This window comes from Vulpes lagopus, chromosome 3 (assembly GCF_018345385.1).
Source record: "Vulpes lagopus strain Blue_001 chromosome 3, ASM1834538v1, whole genome shotgun sequence".
Lineage (NCBI taxonomy): Eukaryota > Metazoa > Chordata > Mammalia > Carnivora > Canidae > Vulpes > Vulpes lagopus.
The window spans coordinates 39,458,292-39,477,903 of NC_054826.1; the positions used below are offsets into that span (position 1 = coordinate 39,458,292).

The window sequence follows — 19,612 nt, forward strand, 5'->3', positions numbered from 1 at the left end:
AAACGCCATAAAACAAGGCTGATTTCTAAAGGCATGCAGGATTCCAGGTGTGTCTGTTAGGCTTGTTTTGCTTCATTGTCAGAAAGAGTGTCCTCAATTTCTGTCATTGGCAGGAGCTGTTAGTAATTCTGCTTTCCTTGGGCAGGTTTTAGGGTTGCAGATGGAGTGTGGACCTACTCATTTTATGTTCTATTCCTATGTTTCATTGACTGCATTCTCAAGTTACTACCTGGAAGACTTTCTTTTTGGAGAAAACACACAGGTTTTGAAATGACTCCCTGCTTTATACCGGCAAGGGGTTTGATTTGTCCTCTTCACCATCTCTCCATGAACATCTTTGCTGTGGTCTAGACCCTACAGAAAACTTGAAACAGTCTTTCACTTTCTTTTTTATGATGAGTAATGGGGTTTCCTCTGTGGCAGATGAACTAGGATGGTACAGAAGGATATCTCCCATGTTTCAGTATCCATGGTAACATTCTAAGCAAGAAGGAAGCATGCTAACACGACTCATCTACCCCACAAATTTTCAAGATTGTCACCAAGCAGAGTGAAAAAAGTCAATCCCCATATAGCAAATCTTTTATATTGTTAAATGTCCTCTTGACCTCCTCTCTTTGTCCAACTGTCTTAAAAAAGCAGCCACTATTTTGTGGTTTATATTCTCTACTCAAGCAGCTATCTTGATGCAGTTATATTCTTCAACCTTCAAGTAGTTTGTGTCTTTATATTTTCACTGGGGATGGGAACAGAAAAGGGAGTAAATCCTGGGGAGTATGGGATTTTTTCACGTCTTTTAATTCTATCAATGTTTTCTCTCTTCATTCAAATTGAAAATTCACCAAATCTGTTTCCCTACAGGATACTTTACAGAGAAACAGCCATTCCCCACCCCCACCCCCCACTGTCTGCCTCTCCTCCCCCTACAGTGTAATCATGATTTGTAAGACTGCATGATTTTAATAAGGATTCTTGGCAGATCTAATGATACAAGCCTTCTGTCATTGGTGATATAGTTTACCAGCTTGTTATGGCATCTCTTGTCCCCCATGAAAGTCAGTCCTTCCATGCTTGTGTGTGCAGTAAGGAGTTTAAAAGCACTGGGAAGACACCACGCATGTGTTAATTTATGCTGCAGCAGCAAGCATCACTTCCACTTTGACCTCATAGTTAATCTGCGTGATAGTTAATCGTGCAGAGACACTTTGATTTTTAAAATTTCTTTTAAACACACACACACACACACACACACACAGCCCTAGTCCTGCCTTCCTCTTCTAGAAGAAAAAAAAAAATCAAAACAGAACAAACAAATAAACAGACCTAAAATGAAGGACCAGGAGGAGTATGTGTGAGTGTGAGGGACATGAGTATGTGTAGAGTGTGCGCGCATCTCTTTCCCTTATTTGTCTTGGTGTGCGTCTCTCCCTGTACCCTCCCCCTGCCTCAAATACATTATTCCCCCAGACTTGGAAGCCGCTCCCAGAGCTGACGCTTTGATGGTATCTGCAAGCGTTTGTGCTGATCTTATTTCTGCCCCCTGAATATTAATTCCAGAGCTGGTGGCAATACAGTTCTCCAGTGACGGGACCTACTAGAGGCAGGTGGGGGGAGCCACCATCAGATCATAAGCATAATAATAATACAAAGGGGAGGGATTCTTCTGCAACCGAGAGACTAGAGGCAGAGGAGGAAAAAAAAGCGATGAGTTCGACAAATATATGGAGCACAGGAAGCTCAGAATACTCGACTCCTGTATTTTCACAGAAAATGACGGTGTGGATTCTGCTCCTGCTATCGCTCTATCCCGGGTAAGATGTGCTGTTTTCAGCGTTGTTTTGTTCCGGAGAGGTGGGGGAGGGGGTAAGGATGTGGAACTAGGGAGACCACCCAGATTTTAAACACTATTCTAGGATATGGGGATATAATTTAGGGGACTGTGAAAATATAGGGCAGAAAAGAGAGGGAGGGAAGAGGAAGGTCACTTTCATTTATTTATTAATTTGTTGGATTTTATTTGTTTTGTTTTAGAGTTCAAAAGCTAACGTCATAAAGACTTTGTGTTTGGGGATTAGCATTTTGATAATACTGCAATTTGATGTCGAGGTGGGCTGTGCTGGTACTTGCTGGGATTTGAGGCCATGTTGGAGGCGTTTGGGTGGGGGTCTGGAGGAGAAAACTGCAAACTGGATCCTGGCAAACACATAGGAGATGTGTGTGCTTATGTGTGTGTATGTGGAGGAGGGGTTCTGTTTCTGTACAGCAAAGTATTGCTTGTTTCTGCACCTGGGCATTCTCTATTCAGCCCCATTGACCCGGCAGCAGATTCCCTGATGGGCAAACATGGTTCAGCACCAGGGACAGCAGTCCTGGTTAGGGCCGAAAGGAAAGCTTATCTAGCCCCATAGGATATCTAATTCTATACAGGACATCCTTATAGTACAGACCAAAGGCCAACGGAGCCAAGGAGCACTAATGACCTCTGGGAGCCCTATTATGATTTTCCTACCCCCTCCTTGAAGATGGGAGGGAGCTTGGGGTGGAGAATGTAGCTGATGATGCATAGAGGATATATGACTAGAAAAGAGTTGGTCTTACTGCAATATTAAAAAATAAGCTGAACCAGGTGAATGGTAAGCAAAATTGTGAAGTTATACATCTATGTCTTAAAGCCTTGCTGCACTAAATGGAAAAAATGGGAAGGGGGGATTGAATTCCCCAAAACCCTGAGCTAGTGTGTGCTCTGAAGTGTTTTGCACCTAAATTTTCTTGAACTTCATTGCACCAAAAGTATCAGGGGAATATTCCTCCCCACTTACAGTTTATTATCTACACACCTAAACAGCCAATGGTACCACGCACATACATTCCCTCAGGATGTCCAGCCAGAACCAAAGGCAAGTTAGTGGTTGACTACATTTCTTGCTTTCTTCTATACTGTCATTTTGAAATAAAGCTCTATAAGAATTAGTCTCATAGCCCCCACTCCTCAAAAGAAAAAAAAAAAAGAGAGAAAAAAAATAGCTATAGAACAAATCAAACCATTGCCCTAAGGTTTTCATGGGAGTTGACACTCTTATGTAGTATTGTAACAAAAGGAAATAAAAAGGATTAGGGGCTTAACTATTATTTTATTTTAAAAATTCTAGTTAACTTCTCTGGTCCTCCATTCTCTAGGGTTGGTAATGGGAGATGCAGATTTTTGATTAAGAAGAGACCCAGGAAAACAAGTGTGAAAGCTTTTTTTTTTTTTGAAGTTTCTAAGCAGAGATAGGGTCTGCTTAATTATTTCAGCACTTTTTATATCTTTCTCCTTTACTTTAAGATATAATGTATTTTCATTAAAAGTATGAAATTAAGTAGGTTTCTTAGAAGTGGAGACAGACTTTTATTGGAAATGTTTCATGTGCAGTACATTTGAGTGGGATCTTGGTAAAACATTTTTTTATTTAAAATTCACACATATTTTTCTGTTTAACATGTGTAGCTCTTAATTTATTTCAGAAGTTAGTTGACAGTTGCTTATGGGTAGAAAATAATTCTCATATTCTTAGCATTTATGAAACCTGTGGATTGAAATCTAGACAGGACATAGGGAAATAGACATGAGTAGAAAGGAAAGACCTATCTTAGTAAACAATTTTTTAACTAAATGGATGAATACATTATTATTTATTTCTAATGGCCTTATTTTAATGGAAAGATATGTAGTTTTATTATTATTCATAATAGTATCATATTTGAGATGTCTTTCTGTTGCCACAGCTTGAACTTTTTTCCCCAATATTATATAAAAAGTAAAGATTAGTGATACATTTTAAGTTTCAATTCTTTGCATAATAGCCTAGATGAGCTTTGTAAATAGCTCTGAATAATGGGAACTATGTGTCATGTAAACTCTCCAGTAGGATTTTCACATTTTCTCAGAAATGAGACAGAATGGAGTCATTGCAGTTTAGTGCAGAGAATGTGATCAGAGTTTCAGTTTGCTGCAATCCCATAAAAAAAAAAAGCCATTAGAGTGGCTGAATAGGGCTGAATGGAAATAGAAGCTTTGAGGTCTAAAGCTGATTCTAAAGAAGGACATCTGGGAATATGTGGGATCCTAGGAATCAATTTAAAGGAGGCATTTTGGGTAAATAGTGGAGAGTTGAAGAGGAACTAAAGAAACAGATTTCATTGACTTTTTCATTTACATAACTGCAGAGTAAGTTTCTTTCCTTTATTAAATTGATTAAATTTATTATGTTTTTATACAAGAATAAAATGAAGAAGGATATAAAGCATTGAGATGAGGATGTTACTAGCTAATACCTCTTCTTATGTGTGAAATATTAATTTCTGAACCTCAAAGTTATATAAACTGTCCTGTATCTTGTATATAGTACTATCAAAAGAGTCACATAGGAAACTTGCTAAAATGGAGATTACTGAACCATACACTGAAAGATTCTGAATCATTATGTCTGGGTTGGAATTCAGGAACATACTCTAGACCACACATTGAAGAAAAGTGTTACTTTGCTGATTTCCAAAAGTTTATTTATCACCATATTTAATATTTACAAGTGCATTGATTATTGCTAATTCATTATTCAACTGAGCATGAGTCGATTTCACATACAGAATTTTTTTAAATCATTGGGTATATTATACAAACTACAAAGAATAAGGAATACTTATAAAGAATTTTAATAAACCCAACTCATGTATAAGGAAATATTGGCTGAAAAATAAATATGCATAGATGTATGAACATGTGTAATTATATTCATAACTACATACACCCCATGCACAACTATTCTACATATAGGTTTTAAAACAAATTTCACAATTTTATAAACTCTTTCAATGTAATTACATCCCATCTCAGAGTAAAAATACCTTAACAAGAAGAATTAGAGATAAAACAAACATTTTTAGAATAAACAGGAATTAAGTGTTAAAAGTAAATATACTTTTATTTCTATTAGAATAAGATTTTTATAAAATAAGAATTTTTTTTCAAGGACAGATTAGAGATTTATTTGATTGACTTTTTGATACTCAGTCTAACCCTTACTTTGAAGTGCTAGTACTGAATTTTAAAAAAGAAATTTGAGTTAAAGATTTCTAAATATTTTCTTATCTGTTGCCTCAACAGAAATGCTTCAGGAGACTTTTCTTGTGAGCTGCTAAAGTTTTTTATCCCATAACCAATTTTTTTCATAGTTTTAACTTTAACAGGCCATGATCCCACATGTAGAGGGGATATTGTGATTAAATATCACAATAATTAACAGAATTAATCTCTACATACAACCTTACTCTAAATTATTTCCTCAGCATACTTAATTGTTTAGTTGTAGATACAGCATTTCAAATAATCTAGCCTGAGACAAACATCTACCTGGAAAAAAAAGAAGAAAAGAAATATTGTCACCCAGTATTTCTCAGACTCCAGCTGCCCACCATCCTCTAGATAAAACATTTAGATTATAGGCAGGAATTTAAGAATTGGCTTTTAATTAAAAACTTATATAAATATCTCTTTGGATATCTTAGACTTCATTTAGAATAATCTCAAAATAATTGAATTACAGAATATTTAGTCATAGACGTCTCTGTTCTACACACTTGAAAATTTTCTATGTCAAGAATTTTTCGAATTGAAATTAAGTCTAACTTTGAAGACTTTTAAATTTTTTTAATTTATTTACGATAGTCACAGAGAGAGAGAGAGAGGCAGAGACACAGGCAGAGGGAGAAGCAGGCTCCATGCACCGGGAGCCCGACGTGGGATTCGATCCCGGGTCTCCGGGATCGGGCCCTGGGCCAAAGGCAGGCGCCAAACCGTTGCGCCACCCAGGGATCCCTAACTTTGAAGACTTTATCTTTGTTGTAAATATAATAGTAGGGCCTATGGCTTCTTGTCACTGTCACAATTTCCTAGCCATTCCAAGACAGAATTTTCACAGTTTAAATACACATACTTGTGGCTAAAGGGTAACAGGTATATATTTTTGTCTCACTGCATAGACTGGTTCTACAACCAAACTTGAGTTCATGGCAGGATTTCAATTATTATAAAGGATCTTTGCTTAAAAAGCATTCTTGTTTTCCCCACTATTATGTTATTTGGTATTCATATGGTTTTCCTTATTAATGGGTGGAGAGTGTAATATCAGCACTGCATATTTAGCGTTTACATGGCACTTTATCTATAGAGTTATACAATGATTTTTATAATGATATAGAATTATTACCATATTTTTTGCACTCTTATCATAATACTATAAGGATTAATATGGTTGGGAGTTAAATTTTATTTTTACTCTAAGCCACTAATGTATAACTTAAGGCTTTTTATTTTCTTTTAAAGGATATTTATTCTCTAGAATATGGGAGAAATGAATAGCAAATAACCCTCCCAGTAAAGTAAACTGGAGAGGCCTTTTATATTTCAAAACAATCCAAGTATTTTCTTACCTTTGGAAAGAAAAAGGCTGGTTATACTTGTGTAATTTGGATTATTGCCCTAGGAATGTGACTAGAGAAGTCTTAATCCTGCTCTCAACTAATATGCAAGGACACTTGAACTAATGCTTTAATTTCTCCATATCTATTCCCTACGGTTATGGGAAAGAAAATACTATCTTCCTTATCAAACTCATGAGACTAGAGAGAGAATAAGAATGTGCATACAAATATTCTCAGATAAAAATGAGGCTCCAATTTCTGGTTATAACTTCATATTCCTCTAAAATTAATGCTTATGCACTTTGATATTTTCATACCAAAGTTAATCAAGCAGTTGCTTATATGATTGAGGTGATCAAAAATGTCAACTGTAAATATTTACATATTGTAGATAGGAGCACCTGGGTAGCTCATTTGGTTAAGCCTCAGACTCTCAATTTTGGCTCAGGTCTTTATCTCAGTATCATGAGACTGAACCCCATGTAGGGCTCCATGCTCAGTGCAGAGTTCATCTCTCTCTCCCATTGCACCCCTACCCCGACTCCTGCTTGGCTATGTGTGTGCGTGCACTCACTCTCTAAAATAAATAAATAAAATATTATTTATTTTTAAAAATTTATTTTATTGTTTTAAAGGTTTTATTTATTTATGAGATTGAGAGAGAGAGGTAGAGACAGAGGCAGAGGGAAAGGGAGAAGCAGACTCCATGCAGGGAGCCTGATATGGAACTCGATCCAGGGATCAGGGGATCATGCCCTGAGCTGAAGGCAGATGCTCAGCTGCTAAGCCACCCAGGCATCACAATAAAATCTTAAAAAAAAAAAATATGTACCGAAGATAGAGATATCCAGATATCAAAGCAGTAATATTATTTCTACTTTAATATAGTTGCTTTGATTTCATCTTTCATTTTTTTCTAAGGATTTTTGTAGAACTTTAATTTCATGTCTTTTATTGATGATGCTTAAAATCTGCCTGAATTTCCCAATAATGTATTTATTGAACATGGTACACTTAGGTAGATATATTCTAGAAATGATATTTTTCTTCAAACCTCATCAGTTGAATCTCTTTTCCCTATACCTGGAAAATATCTAAATTAAATCATGTAAATTTTCTTTTTTTTTCTTTAAGATTTTATTTATTTATTCATGAGTGACAGAGAGAGAGACAGAGATAGGCAGAAGGAGAGGCAAGCTCCCCACAGGGAGCCTGATATGGGACTGGATCCCAGGACCCTGGGATCACTACCTGAGTCAAAGGCAGATGCTCAACTACTGAGCCACCCAGGTGCCCCAATCTTTTAAGTTTTCTATTTTAGAGTTTAAAATAATCTCATTTTAGGTATTAAACTCTCATCTAAATTCATCTTTCAATCTCCCATTGGGTTTTGCTTTGTTTTTTCTTCTATTCTCTGATCATGCTTGACCTGAGATTTTTTAGTCTGACACGTTTTTTTTGTTAGGCTTTTCTTTCTCTCTTATTATGCTGCTCTTGACTTTTTTGTGAGGTCGGAGTGGAGAGAAAGAAGATAATTAAAGGACCAGAAATTTCTTTTTTTTTAAAGATTTTTTAAAAAATTATTCATGAGAAACACAGAAAGAGAGAGAGGGGCAGAGACACAGGCAGAGGGAGAAGCAGGGAGCCCGATGTGGGACTCAATCCCAGGTCTCCAGGATCATGCCCAGGCCGAAGGCGGCACCAAACCACTGAGCCACCCAGGCTGCCTGGACCAGAAAATTCTTAAGTTGTGTTATCTGTGTAACAAATACGTAAATGCTGAGTTACTCTTTCACTGGGGGGTTGGATGGGTTCTATGAAGATAATCTTCTTTCTCCTTTACACTTTTGGGGAACTCCAGCATTGCACTATTCCCTGACATGAGTTATGCTATATGATGGTTGATGTCAGATGATACCCCTTCAGTTCCACGCCAAAATACATGTACTCAGATCTTCTCCTAGAATTATATCACCAAATAGATAACTTTAAAAATATGATTCCAACATGACTGTTTTTTGACATCCATCTAGTTTAGAGGAGGGAGGGAAGGAAAGATGGAAGAATGAATGGACTGACGGATGGACTCAGCAAAACTGCCTGTTAGATTCTGGAAGTGAAGGTCTTTCTCATTCAGATTCACACTTGGGGTTATTCAAACTAGCCTATTTACCTTTTGACATTTTCAGGAAAGAATCAGGCTATAGTCTTCATTTGGACTGCTCAGATTATAGAGAATACAGACCAAATTTACCTAAGAGTTTCCTGTCTACTTTGGGTTCATAGAGCACCAAGAAGCAGTTATACAAGTTTTCTATTTGGGGTAGAGATATTAATTGTCCTTGTTAGTTTTCCATCATGGTAGACATCTACGAGTGGATTTCTTGACTTCCTTTTTTTAAAGATTATATTTATTTGAAAGAGAGAAAGAGATAGTAAGAGAGAACACAACCAGGGAGGAGAGGGAGAAACAGGCTCCCCAGGGAGCAAGGAGCCCGATGTGGAGCTAGATCCCAGGACCCATGGCATCATGATCTGAGCACAAGGCTAATGCTTAACTGACTGAGCCACTCAGGTGCCCTTTTTTAATTGCCTTAAGCTAGAGGTGGTGCAAATATCTCCGTGAGAGAAAGAGAATAGGAAATTGCACAGCTCTTTCTACTTGTAGGCCAATAACCTTTTTCTACAAGAATGCCTTTCTCATTGAATCCTTAAACTTCTATTATGTGGCTACATGGTGGGTGAAATAAAAGGAACCCATGACTGGTTTTTAGCTTTCTCTAAAAAGTTCTGCATCTTTTTGGTAGCCTTCTATATTTATATTAAGTGAGAGTCTAACAATCCTCACCTATTTCTTCCCTGTAGTGAGACATTGGCCATAACAACAGGGATAGTATATTCACTATAATGTATTTCTCCCAGATATCCACTGGCTAATTCATCTACTTTAAGTCTTTGCTCAAATATTATCTTCCCAATGAGTGAGATATTACTCATTATTCAGTGTAATATTGCAAACAACACTCAACTTTGTACTCACAGTTCCACTTTTTCTCATCTATGCTTTATTCTTCCTTATACTTTGAGCCTTCAGTAATTAAGTAGATAATTTTATACTCTGTTGCTTATTGGTTTATCATTGTTACTTTTTATTTTCTGTTTCCCTCAGTAGAAGACAGAACTGATAAAAACAGAGACACTGTTTTGTCTATTTATATAACCTAGGTTTTTAGAGAAGTGCTTTGCCTCTAAAATGTGCTTATTATTTTTAATTAAATAATGTAAATTGCATTTTATTTTCTCTGAAATTTGTTTTCTTTTAAAAAAAGAAGAAAGAAAAATCTTTTTATCTTCCCACCAGTATCTCACTCTAAGTTGAGCATATATAGTGCCAACAAAAACAAAAAAGCAAATAGGTCCTACGGTATAGTGTGGTCCTTAAAGACTATAAGCTATGGAGCCACACTTGACCAGAATTTAAATTCCTATTCCTATTACTTGTTGGCCCTCAGTCACCTTCATATAGACCTAGTCTCTTCATATTAAAAAAAAAGAAAATAACACTTCTTCATAAGTTTGAGTAGTAATTGATATGATACATGATAAGGGCTTGATACACGGTAGCATCCCTTATATGTTGTATTTGTTGTTATTATTTTTATTACTACTATAGAGTCATTATTTCCCGAGGATATTCCTAGAAGCAGAAGTATCTTCTCTACCTTTGTAAAATGAAAATTTTGGGACAGTGCAGGATAGACTTTCTCAATAAAAACTCTCTAATTTGTCAGTCTCCTATCTTAAGGTGTGTAAAAAAAGAAAATAGGGGAGAGGTCTCTGTTTGTAGAATGCCTATAACAATCATTCATTTTAGATCATTACTGTAAACTTAATATTTCTAACATATGTAGATTAGATCTCTGTATAATAAAATATATGCTGACACATAGAACTTCTTGAAGACAGCTTCCTTAATAATATGCAAAGAAGGATCTTTTTCCAGAGATAGTGTGAAACCACTGTCTGAGTTTCTGAGCAAAATTACCCAACCTATTATTCAGAACAAACCCATATTGTTACTCTTGATGGCAACATCTGTATTAGATCTGAAATGGAAGCAATAGGTTGAATCTGGAGATGAATGAGGAAGGGAATAATCCAAGCTAATACTTTACTATTGAAGGTCATGACTAACTTCATTTTTCTTTGAGCCTAATAGATCTGATGATAGAATTAAACTCGACATCATCTGTCACCTAGGTTACTAAATCAGTCACCTACAGTACCTTTCTGATGCCAGTTTTGCTGTCTTATTAATTTACCACACAGCAGAGAGACATTTCACCTGTCAAATATTTTCTTAAATACATAACTGAAATGTAATAAACTGTTCAGAATTTAAATGTACAGTTAAATGATTTTTTAAGTATAACCACCACTCCTATATACATATGCAAAAAAACACACACTAGTTTTCAATATATATTAGTTTCCATCACACCTTTCTTGTGCCCCTTTCCAATTAACTATCTCTACTCTGTTTCCTCCCTTCTCCTGATAGTCTCTCTTGTGATGTTTTTCCTCACCACAGACTATTTTTCTCTGTTCTAGAACTTTATATTGATGAAATCAACAGTTTGTGCCTAGCTCCTTTTACTAAGCATATTGTTTTTGATAAACATGTTGCGAATCATGACTTCCTTTTTATTGTTAGGAATGCCATGGTATGAATTACAGCATGTTTACCCATTCTCTTCTTGATGCATTCAGTTTGAGGCAGTTTGGACAAAGCTGGCATGAACATTACTGTACAGGTGTTGCTTTGGACTTATCATTTTTTTGGTGGGAATGCTGGAACATAGAATTAATTTATTTTTATATTATAAGAAATTATCAGAACAGTTTTCTAATATGTGATAGTTCAAGTTGCTGCAAATCCTTACAACTTTAGGTGTGATCTGCCTTTGCATTAGTTATCTATTTCTATATATCCAAAACATCCAAAAAATGCCAAAGAATAAAAACCAACAAATCCCCCATGTTTGGGTAAGCCTCACAAGGTTACCAAGAACAGGAATCCAGGAGTAATTTAGCTAGATGATCCTGGTTCAGGAAGTTGCAATGAAGTTGAATGAAGTTCAATCAAGTTGTTGAACAGGGCCCAAGTTCCCTAAAGGTGCTGGACAAACCATTCCCAAGCTCACTACTATATTGGCAGGAAGCTCCATTTCCTTCACTGGCCATCTCTCTGTGGTGATGGAGAGGTGGAGTGGAAAAAGAGATAAAAAGAGAAGGAGAGAGAGAACACCCAAGATGGAACTTGGATGGACTTTTGTAATATAATATTATAATTATGTACCATCACTATTGCCATATGGCATTAGTAACACAGAACAATCCTGATACTAGTGGGAAAGGTTTAGGTAAAGGTGTGAATACTAGGAAGATATGAATCACTGGGGACACTACAGAGGCTGGTAACTAAAGTCTTTTGGATTTAAACCATAATGGTGGGAGTAAAGTTGTACCTATTCAGGTTTTTTTGGTGTTTTTGTTCTGTTGGGGTTTTTTGAAAGGGAGAAAGGGGAATAGAGAACTTGCGTGCAAACAGGTGGGGGAGGGGCAGAGTGAGTGGGATAGAGAATCTTAACTAGCTTCCATGCCTAGTGCAGAGCTGATGTGGGGCTCGATCTCACAACCCCGAGATCATGACTGATCTAAAATCAAGAGTAGAATACCTAACCAACTAAATCACCCAGGAGCCCCTCAGGTTTTTTTTTTTTTTTTATTGATTTTATTACTGATTTGTAGGAGTACTTTATGAATTTTAGATAAAAACCCTTTATCAGATATATGTAGTAAAAATATTTTTCCAGTCTTAAGGTTTTTTATTTTCTACTTTTTAAAAGATTTATTTATTTACTTGAGTGGGGGAGGGGCAGGAGGAGAGGGTGAAAATCTCAAGGGACTCCCACTTAGCACAGAGCCTGACATGGCACTCCATCCCATGACCCTGAGATCATGACCTGAGCTGAAATCAGAGACTGACACTCAACCAACTGCGCCACCTAGGTGCCCCTATTATTTACTAATTTATTTAGTTGAGCAAAATGTTTAATTTTAAAGTACAATTTGTCATTGCTTCTATTATGGTCAGTGTTTTTTCTGTCCTAAGATATTTGCCTCCTCCAAGTTTGTAGAAATAATATTTTCATATTTTTTCTAGAGGTTCTGTAGTTATAACTTTCCCTCTTAGCTCTAATATCCATCTTAATATGTTATTATTTTCGTTTAATACATTGGAGAATTAAATCCATTCCCCCCAACAATTACCCAATCATTTTAACCCAATTTTTTGAGGAGTTTTCCTTTTCTTATTGACATTCTTTTAAACTTTGTCAAAATGTTATTAGTATGTATGTCTAGGTCTATTTCTGATATCTGTTTCATTACATTGGTCTACTAGATTATTTGTATGTCAGTACTCTGTGACTTTGATCATTGTAGCCATTCAGTAAATCTTGAAACCAGGCAATGAATATGAAACACAACCATCAGTGTTCTTCTTTTGCAAAAGCTGATTTGCCCATTTTGCATCTTTTATGTCCTTATATATTCTTAGTAAATATGTCAACTTATACAAAAACAAACAAAACAAAACAAAACTGTCCTGCTGTGTCTTCCTTGAAATGGTATTGACTATATAGATCAAATTAGAAATTGACATTTTGACAATGTTAAGTCTTCTAATCCATGGACATGGTTTATCTTTCAATATGTTTAGATTTTCTTAAATTCTTCTCACTTATTGTATATTTCAATGTAGGCATTTTGCACATTTTTCTTAAGGTTATTAAGTATTTTATGTCTTATTTCAAATTATATACTTTAAATTATTTTCTAAATGTTTATTATACAGAAAAACAATTTATTTTGTATATTACTTTACATTCTGTGATATTTGTTCTAGAACTTACTCTGATAGTTCTCATAGATCCCTTATGATTTTTTATATACAATATTGTTATCTGCAAATAAAGGTAGTTTCACTTCAGAATGACTTTCTAAAATACAAATTGGTTGTTATATTGCCATCTTAAATATTTGTAATAACTCCTCTTCTACCATAAGATTCAGTTGTCTTAACTAGACTTGTAAGTAATATACTCTATATTTATTATGCAAAATGGTGAAAGAGGGTATAATTAACAATTGTGTCAGGATCACAGGTGCGAGTTGGAACTTTCCCAGGCAAACTGGGCATGTGATTACCCAATATGGTCCTTCATGATTTGTATCCCTGACAATCTCTCGTGTGTCAGCTCCAATTCTTCATTGGACAAAACTCTACTGTCACATTATATTTTATTAGATTCTTTCAGATGCTAGCTTCATTTTCCTATTTCCTTTAGAGATATTACTTTCAGAGCTTCTTAGCTCTCTTCCATTTTCTTTTGAAAATTTTTAAATTCTTTTTGAAATTCTTTAGTATAGAATTTTCATCAGTGAGATGTTTTAGGATTGAGAGATAATTTTATTATAAATCTTTCTATTTCATGGCTAAAAAGGAACAGTCATAGTGAATGATATTTGACTATTTTAGTTATTATATTTGAAAGCATGAAAAAATATCCAATAATAAAACCCTACTGAAATGGAAAAGCAAAAGAAAACTTTCCAGTCATACCACATGTCATCTCACCAAAATCTTTTATATAATAAACAGCAAATAAAATCAACTCAGTGCCATAAAACCCAAGCTATGTTGGTCATCAAATACTCCCTGAAACATGATTTTTTTCAAGTACGCTTGTAGTCAACAGGCCTTGGGCAGAGTTTCCACAGCCCATGCTAGGAGCTCCTTTTTGTAGATCTGCTATAATTTCCATATGTAGCTCAATTTCTCTGATGAATGAGTATCGAAGTAAACTTTTTAGAGAATCACTTAGAGAGTGATTTTCTCATTATTTAGAGTCTGAAGTCCAAGAGAATAAAATTAATCTCCTAAGCACGTGCTGAGTAGATGTTTAAACATCAATGAACTTTATCAGAAAAATGCACATAAAACAGAAGTTTGGACATAGTGGTTACATACTCTGGTTAGATAATCTGAATAGTGCCTTTCTTAATTCCTCTTTATTTTGGGAATCATAATTTGTTTAGTTCCTAGCTGCTCTGTTCCTGGTAATATGCAGATGCTGAAAAGCATTGAATGAAGCAAACCTAGTCCTTGCTCTTGTGGAAGTTATTTTCTAGAATAAAAATGTGCTTTTAAAAGCAAAACACTAATATGTATACACACACATATACATATATAAACAGGGTTCTTTTTATATTGATTTTTTCACTTATTGCCTCTGATTTAAGGAAACTGTGTAACCAGATATACATTTCACACCCAATCATTATTTAAATTCATAGATCCACGTGAGTCTGTCCATTTTCTCCTTGAAAGAGGCTAACATGAGATGTCATTGCCCGACTCTTCTTGAACTTTAAAGTGCTATGTTAAATGTGGAATGAAAATAAATTCAAAGTAGAAAAATTTCTTCCTCCTTGTCTCCTGTCTTCCTGCCATTAATTAAATATTTGTTGCATTCTTAACACTTGTTTGGCACTATGGGAGTTGGAGATATCTTCATTTATTTATTTTTTTTTAATTTATGATAGTCACAGAGAGAGAGAGAGAGGCAGAGACACAGGCAGAGGGAGAAGCAGGCTCCATGCACCAGAAGCCCGATGTGGGATTCGATCCCGCGTCTTCAGGAGTGCGCCCTGGACCAAAGGCAGGCGCCAAACCACTGCGCCACCCAGGGATCCTTGGAGATATCTTCTTAATCATCTTAGACCTTTTAGTCTAGGGACAAACAGTAAATGAACTTCAAAGAGAGGTAAAAGTTGAAGAAATAATTGAAAGTGTGGTATATAATTACTTTAGGTAGAATGATCAGTAAAGGCCATTCTAATGGATAATAAATTGAGATTATGTAAATATTAAAAAAAAAATCAACCATGAAAAGATTGAAGGGAAGACTGTTCTCAGGATGGGTAACAACAAGTGCAAGGGCACTGAGCAGAGTAAGAACTTCGTGTGTTTTAGGAGCTAAAAAAAGGCCCAGATGGGATGCTTGGGTGGCCCAGTGGTTGAACGTCTGCCTTTGGCTTGGGGCATGATCCCAGAGGTTGGGATTGAGTCCCACATAGGGCTCCTTGCAGGGAGCCTGCTTCTCCCTCTGCCTATGACTCTGCCTCTCTCTCTCTCTCTCTCTCTCTGTCTCTCTCTCTCTCTGTGTCTCTCATGAATAAATAGATAAAATATTTTTAAAAATTTTTTTAAAGTTAAAAATTAAAAAGGCCCAGATGGTTGCAGGACAGTGACCAAGGATCAAAATTCAGGATATAGGATTTGGGAGGCAGAAAGCTGCTTCCTATTCCATGGCCTTGAAGCCTTAGTGGAGAATTTGAATTGTAATCCAGATAAGGGGAAATGCCTCATATAAAAATACATCTATTTTTTCTTAAGGAAGACATGTGCCTCTGTGATTTCGGGAATGGTGAGGGTTGCAATTTACCTACCAATTTTCGGTTGCTTACAATTAACTAAATTTTTTACTTTAAGTTTCCTTAGAATTATATATAGTATTGTTCTACATCTTGCTCTAAAATCTCAGTAGAATTAAGAGTTATTCTGTCAGTTATTTGAAGTGTAGTAATTATTTTATGTTATTGTTATGGAATTATTGTACTATATTTAACTAATGTGTTTAAACAGTTATGTTTTTATAAAGCTATATACTTCATATCTAAGAAATGGCAAAGATAGTTTCTTATTTACAAATTAATATGATTTAGGAGCAGTTATTTGGATGACTGAGTTTTAGATTTTAAAGGATTCTCAGAGAGTATTAACAAAAGTATACTTATTTCCTATCCATAAAATATATTGTTGAACTTAATCTGTGAGCAAGAAAACCATGAAAGGTAATATTCCATCTAAAAGGCTGAAAGAGATCCAAACATCTATGTAGCAATTTAAAAGGAAACCACAGTACCGTTTCAGTAATAAAATGCCTTTCTCCCCAGGAGATTTTTAAATGTTTAGACTCAATTACCTCATTCTTTAGTATCAGGAAATTTCACAAAAATCTTGTAACAAAGAATATTTGCAAAAGTTCAGTGATTTAAGTTTACAGTACAATAGCTATGTGTCTTATTTTTAACATAGAACATCTATTTTAACATAGAACAAAACCGACATTTATTGGTAGACAGTTGTAAGAATTTTAACAAACATAAATTTTTTAATTCCTTATCCCAAATCAGGATACTGAATTGTTCTATCACCCCCTCCCTCAAATAAACCCCTCCTTCATACCCCCCATTTGTAGTCACACCTTTTCCCCCTTAACTTTTGGCAATAACTGGTCTGTTATTCATTAGTATAGTTTTTATTCTTTTCAAGAGTATTTAAGTAGAATCAGCTAGTTCACTCAATATAGTGCCTTGGAGATCCATCCAAATTATTGATGTGTCAAGCACACAAAAGCAAGTTCAATGTTATTAGCCCTAAATATAAATGTACATTATGATGCCACTATAAATTTATCAGAATGGGTAAAATAAAAAAATACTGGCAGGATTAAGTGTTGGTAAGGATGTGGAACAACTGGAACTCTCCATGGCTAGTAGGAATAAAAATGAGGAGAAACTTGCAATTTTGTGTAAGGCTAAAGGTACTCCTGCATACATACTACTCAGTAATCTCATTCCTATTTGCATTGGAGAATTGAATATCTTATGGAATAATAACTTTTAAAAATTGATTATCTAGATATTTTTTTTCCTGGAATGCTTACACAAAATGATCATATTAAGTTTTTCCAGATAGAATTTTTTTTTTTTTTTATTTTGGCCTGGGATTGTACTCTTGATTGAATTAGTCAGGATCTTTACATTAGTAGTGTTACCACTGAAATAGTAGTCAGTAATGCAATTTGCTTTGACACCGTGGTGATTAGGTACCTGAGGATACTGGAAAGAATGGAAAGAATACTGATATGGAACTTGTAGGAAGAAGCATGGATTCTGTGGGAGCCTTTTTTTTGTAATTTATGCACTAAACTTCCAGTTTCTTGAAAAAAAAAGTAATAATACATTTCCTAGAAAAGGCAGTTAAGTGACCTTGTTACTACATTAAGGCACTCTACATTATATGAATTCCTTATCACTTAAAACTTTTAGCCTTATTGCATGATACAGGATCTAAGTTTGTAAATATATAAATGATACAGACTGTTTTTTTTCTATGAAATTTTTAATTTACCTATGAGATGGCATGATGATTTAAAATGTGCTTAAATTGGGATGGAGTTAGGATGACTTCAAAGTCCACTAGGACTACTACTACTACTTCTTCTTTTACATTTTTCCAGGATTCTAAGCACAGAAGTAATTTTGGACTTTCTAAAATACATCCATAGAGTGCTAATTTATGCTCATTTTCAATATCGAATTTTTTTCTTAACGTCTACCATACTCTCATAAGCAAAGAGTACTGAAGATAGTGTTTAGTTCATGGAAGATGGCTTGTGAATAAAAACAAATGAATAAACACAGTTCTGTGATTTGGAAAATTTACAATTCCTAATTATGTAAATTGACATTATATTGAGATAAATATGAGCTATTCACATTGTAGGGGTAGGGAAACTGAGGAGGAAGAAAGCTGAAGGATGAGACCAAACTTGATTAACTTTTGAAAGTGATTAATAAAACCTTGATTTTGAGAAAATGTTTTAGGCAGGAAAAACCAAATAATGAAAATATTAGGAGTAGTCTGGAAGTAGTCATGACCACAGAGACAGATTTGGAATTTGTATTGACTTGAACTTAAAGACTATAGTGCAATTTTAGAAAATAAAGAAACAAGAGAGTATTTCCAGAATCATGATCACTCAGATGTATGTATAAATGTTGGTAAAATTCCACCTGAAAGTGAAAATTCAATCAGCACCTGAATAAATTAGCTCTATTTTTCCAAAACTTTCAAATATTAAAACAAAATTGAAATATTTCATTTTCTGCTCCCATAGAAAGGCTCCAAAGATAATGCGTTTTTAATATATTTGAATAAACATCTAAATATATGCAGATATTGCATGCAATAGAATCAGCATTCATTTTTGTACACTGGTTTTCAGTGACATTTTAACTATCCTAAACCTGGAACAGTTTAACCTTTGGGAGAAAATACACAAAAGTTTTCCTATCCACACATGTGCCCTTGAAAATATGAGAACAATTTTTCATGCTTGTATGTGTGACCTTTTATTTTACTAGAAGAGGGATCAAAGTTGTATTAGTTCTTCAAAATGTTTTATGTTCTACAGAAAACTATCCTCCTTACTATACAAATTGAGATTTCATTGTAAATGCAGAGGCACAGTGATAGAAATAACCTTCACATCAAGTTGGATGTACTGCAGACAGAGATTAGTCATGGTCTACCATGTGACAATGTTTTTATTATTGCCTTGCCTTGTTAGTTCAGTGTTTCTTGTTTCTAGCTGTTCAGGTATTTGTTTCCTCAAATAGATGAAAGGTGTTTTGATATCAGCATTGAACTTTCTACTTCTTTCCATCTATAGCTATGCTGTGCACAAAAGAATCTCAATTAACTGAAGGACCAAGAAATCTAAATTTACAAGGCATTGTTTCCAAAATCTGGCCACCTTCATGATTTTTGCCACATCTAAGTGAAACCTGATCGTTTATTTACTTCAAATTTTTCACAAAAGCAGTATCTTTTTAAAGTAATTATTTTATTTAATGCATTTAATAAGAGTAATAAAATCTGGAAAATAGATTTTAGTTTTCATAATACAAGACAGCTGCAAAGTAAATACAATGAAACCAGTACAATGTTATCACATTTTAATTATATATTATTTTCTACCAGAAGTGCTGAGCTTGATGTTGTTCTCCTTAGAAAGTAGGTTAGCAAGTTGGAGAATGTGGTTAAAGACAAATTACAAGTAAACGGAGACACTGTCCTTAATATAATTGAATGTGCTGAAAGAAAATTAAACCGAGAAAAAATTTCAAATTATGTGCTTAAATGTCTTAATGCTATTCCTATGTGACACTTAAAACT

At 34.9% G+C, this 19,612-nt stretch overlaps 1 protein-coding gene across 2 annotated transcripts in view; it reads left to right on the forward strand.

Moving 5' to 3' along the window:
• The first annotated feature begins 1,316 nt into the window (after window positions 1-1,316).
• GABRG2 (gamma-aminobutyric acid type A receptor subunit gamma2) overlaps window positions 1,317-19,612 on the forward strand; it is a 107,744-nt gene continuing 89,448 nt past the window's right edge. For both annotated transcript variants that reach the window (XM_041746922.1, XM_041746924.1), the window contains exon 1: window positions 1,317-1,811. In XM_041746922.1, the coding sequence (XP_041602856.1) occupies window positions 1,705-1,811 (107 nt within the window). In that variant the 5' untranslated portion in view covers window positions 1,317-1,704. The remainder of the gene's footprint in view (window positions 1,812-19,612) is intronic.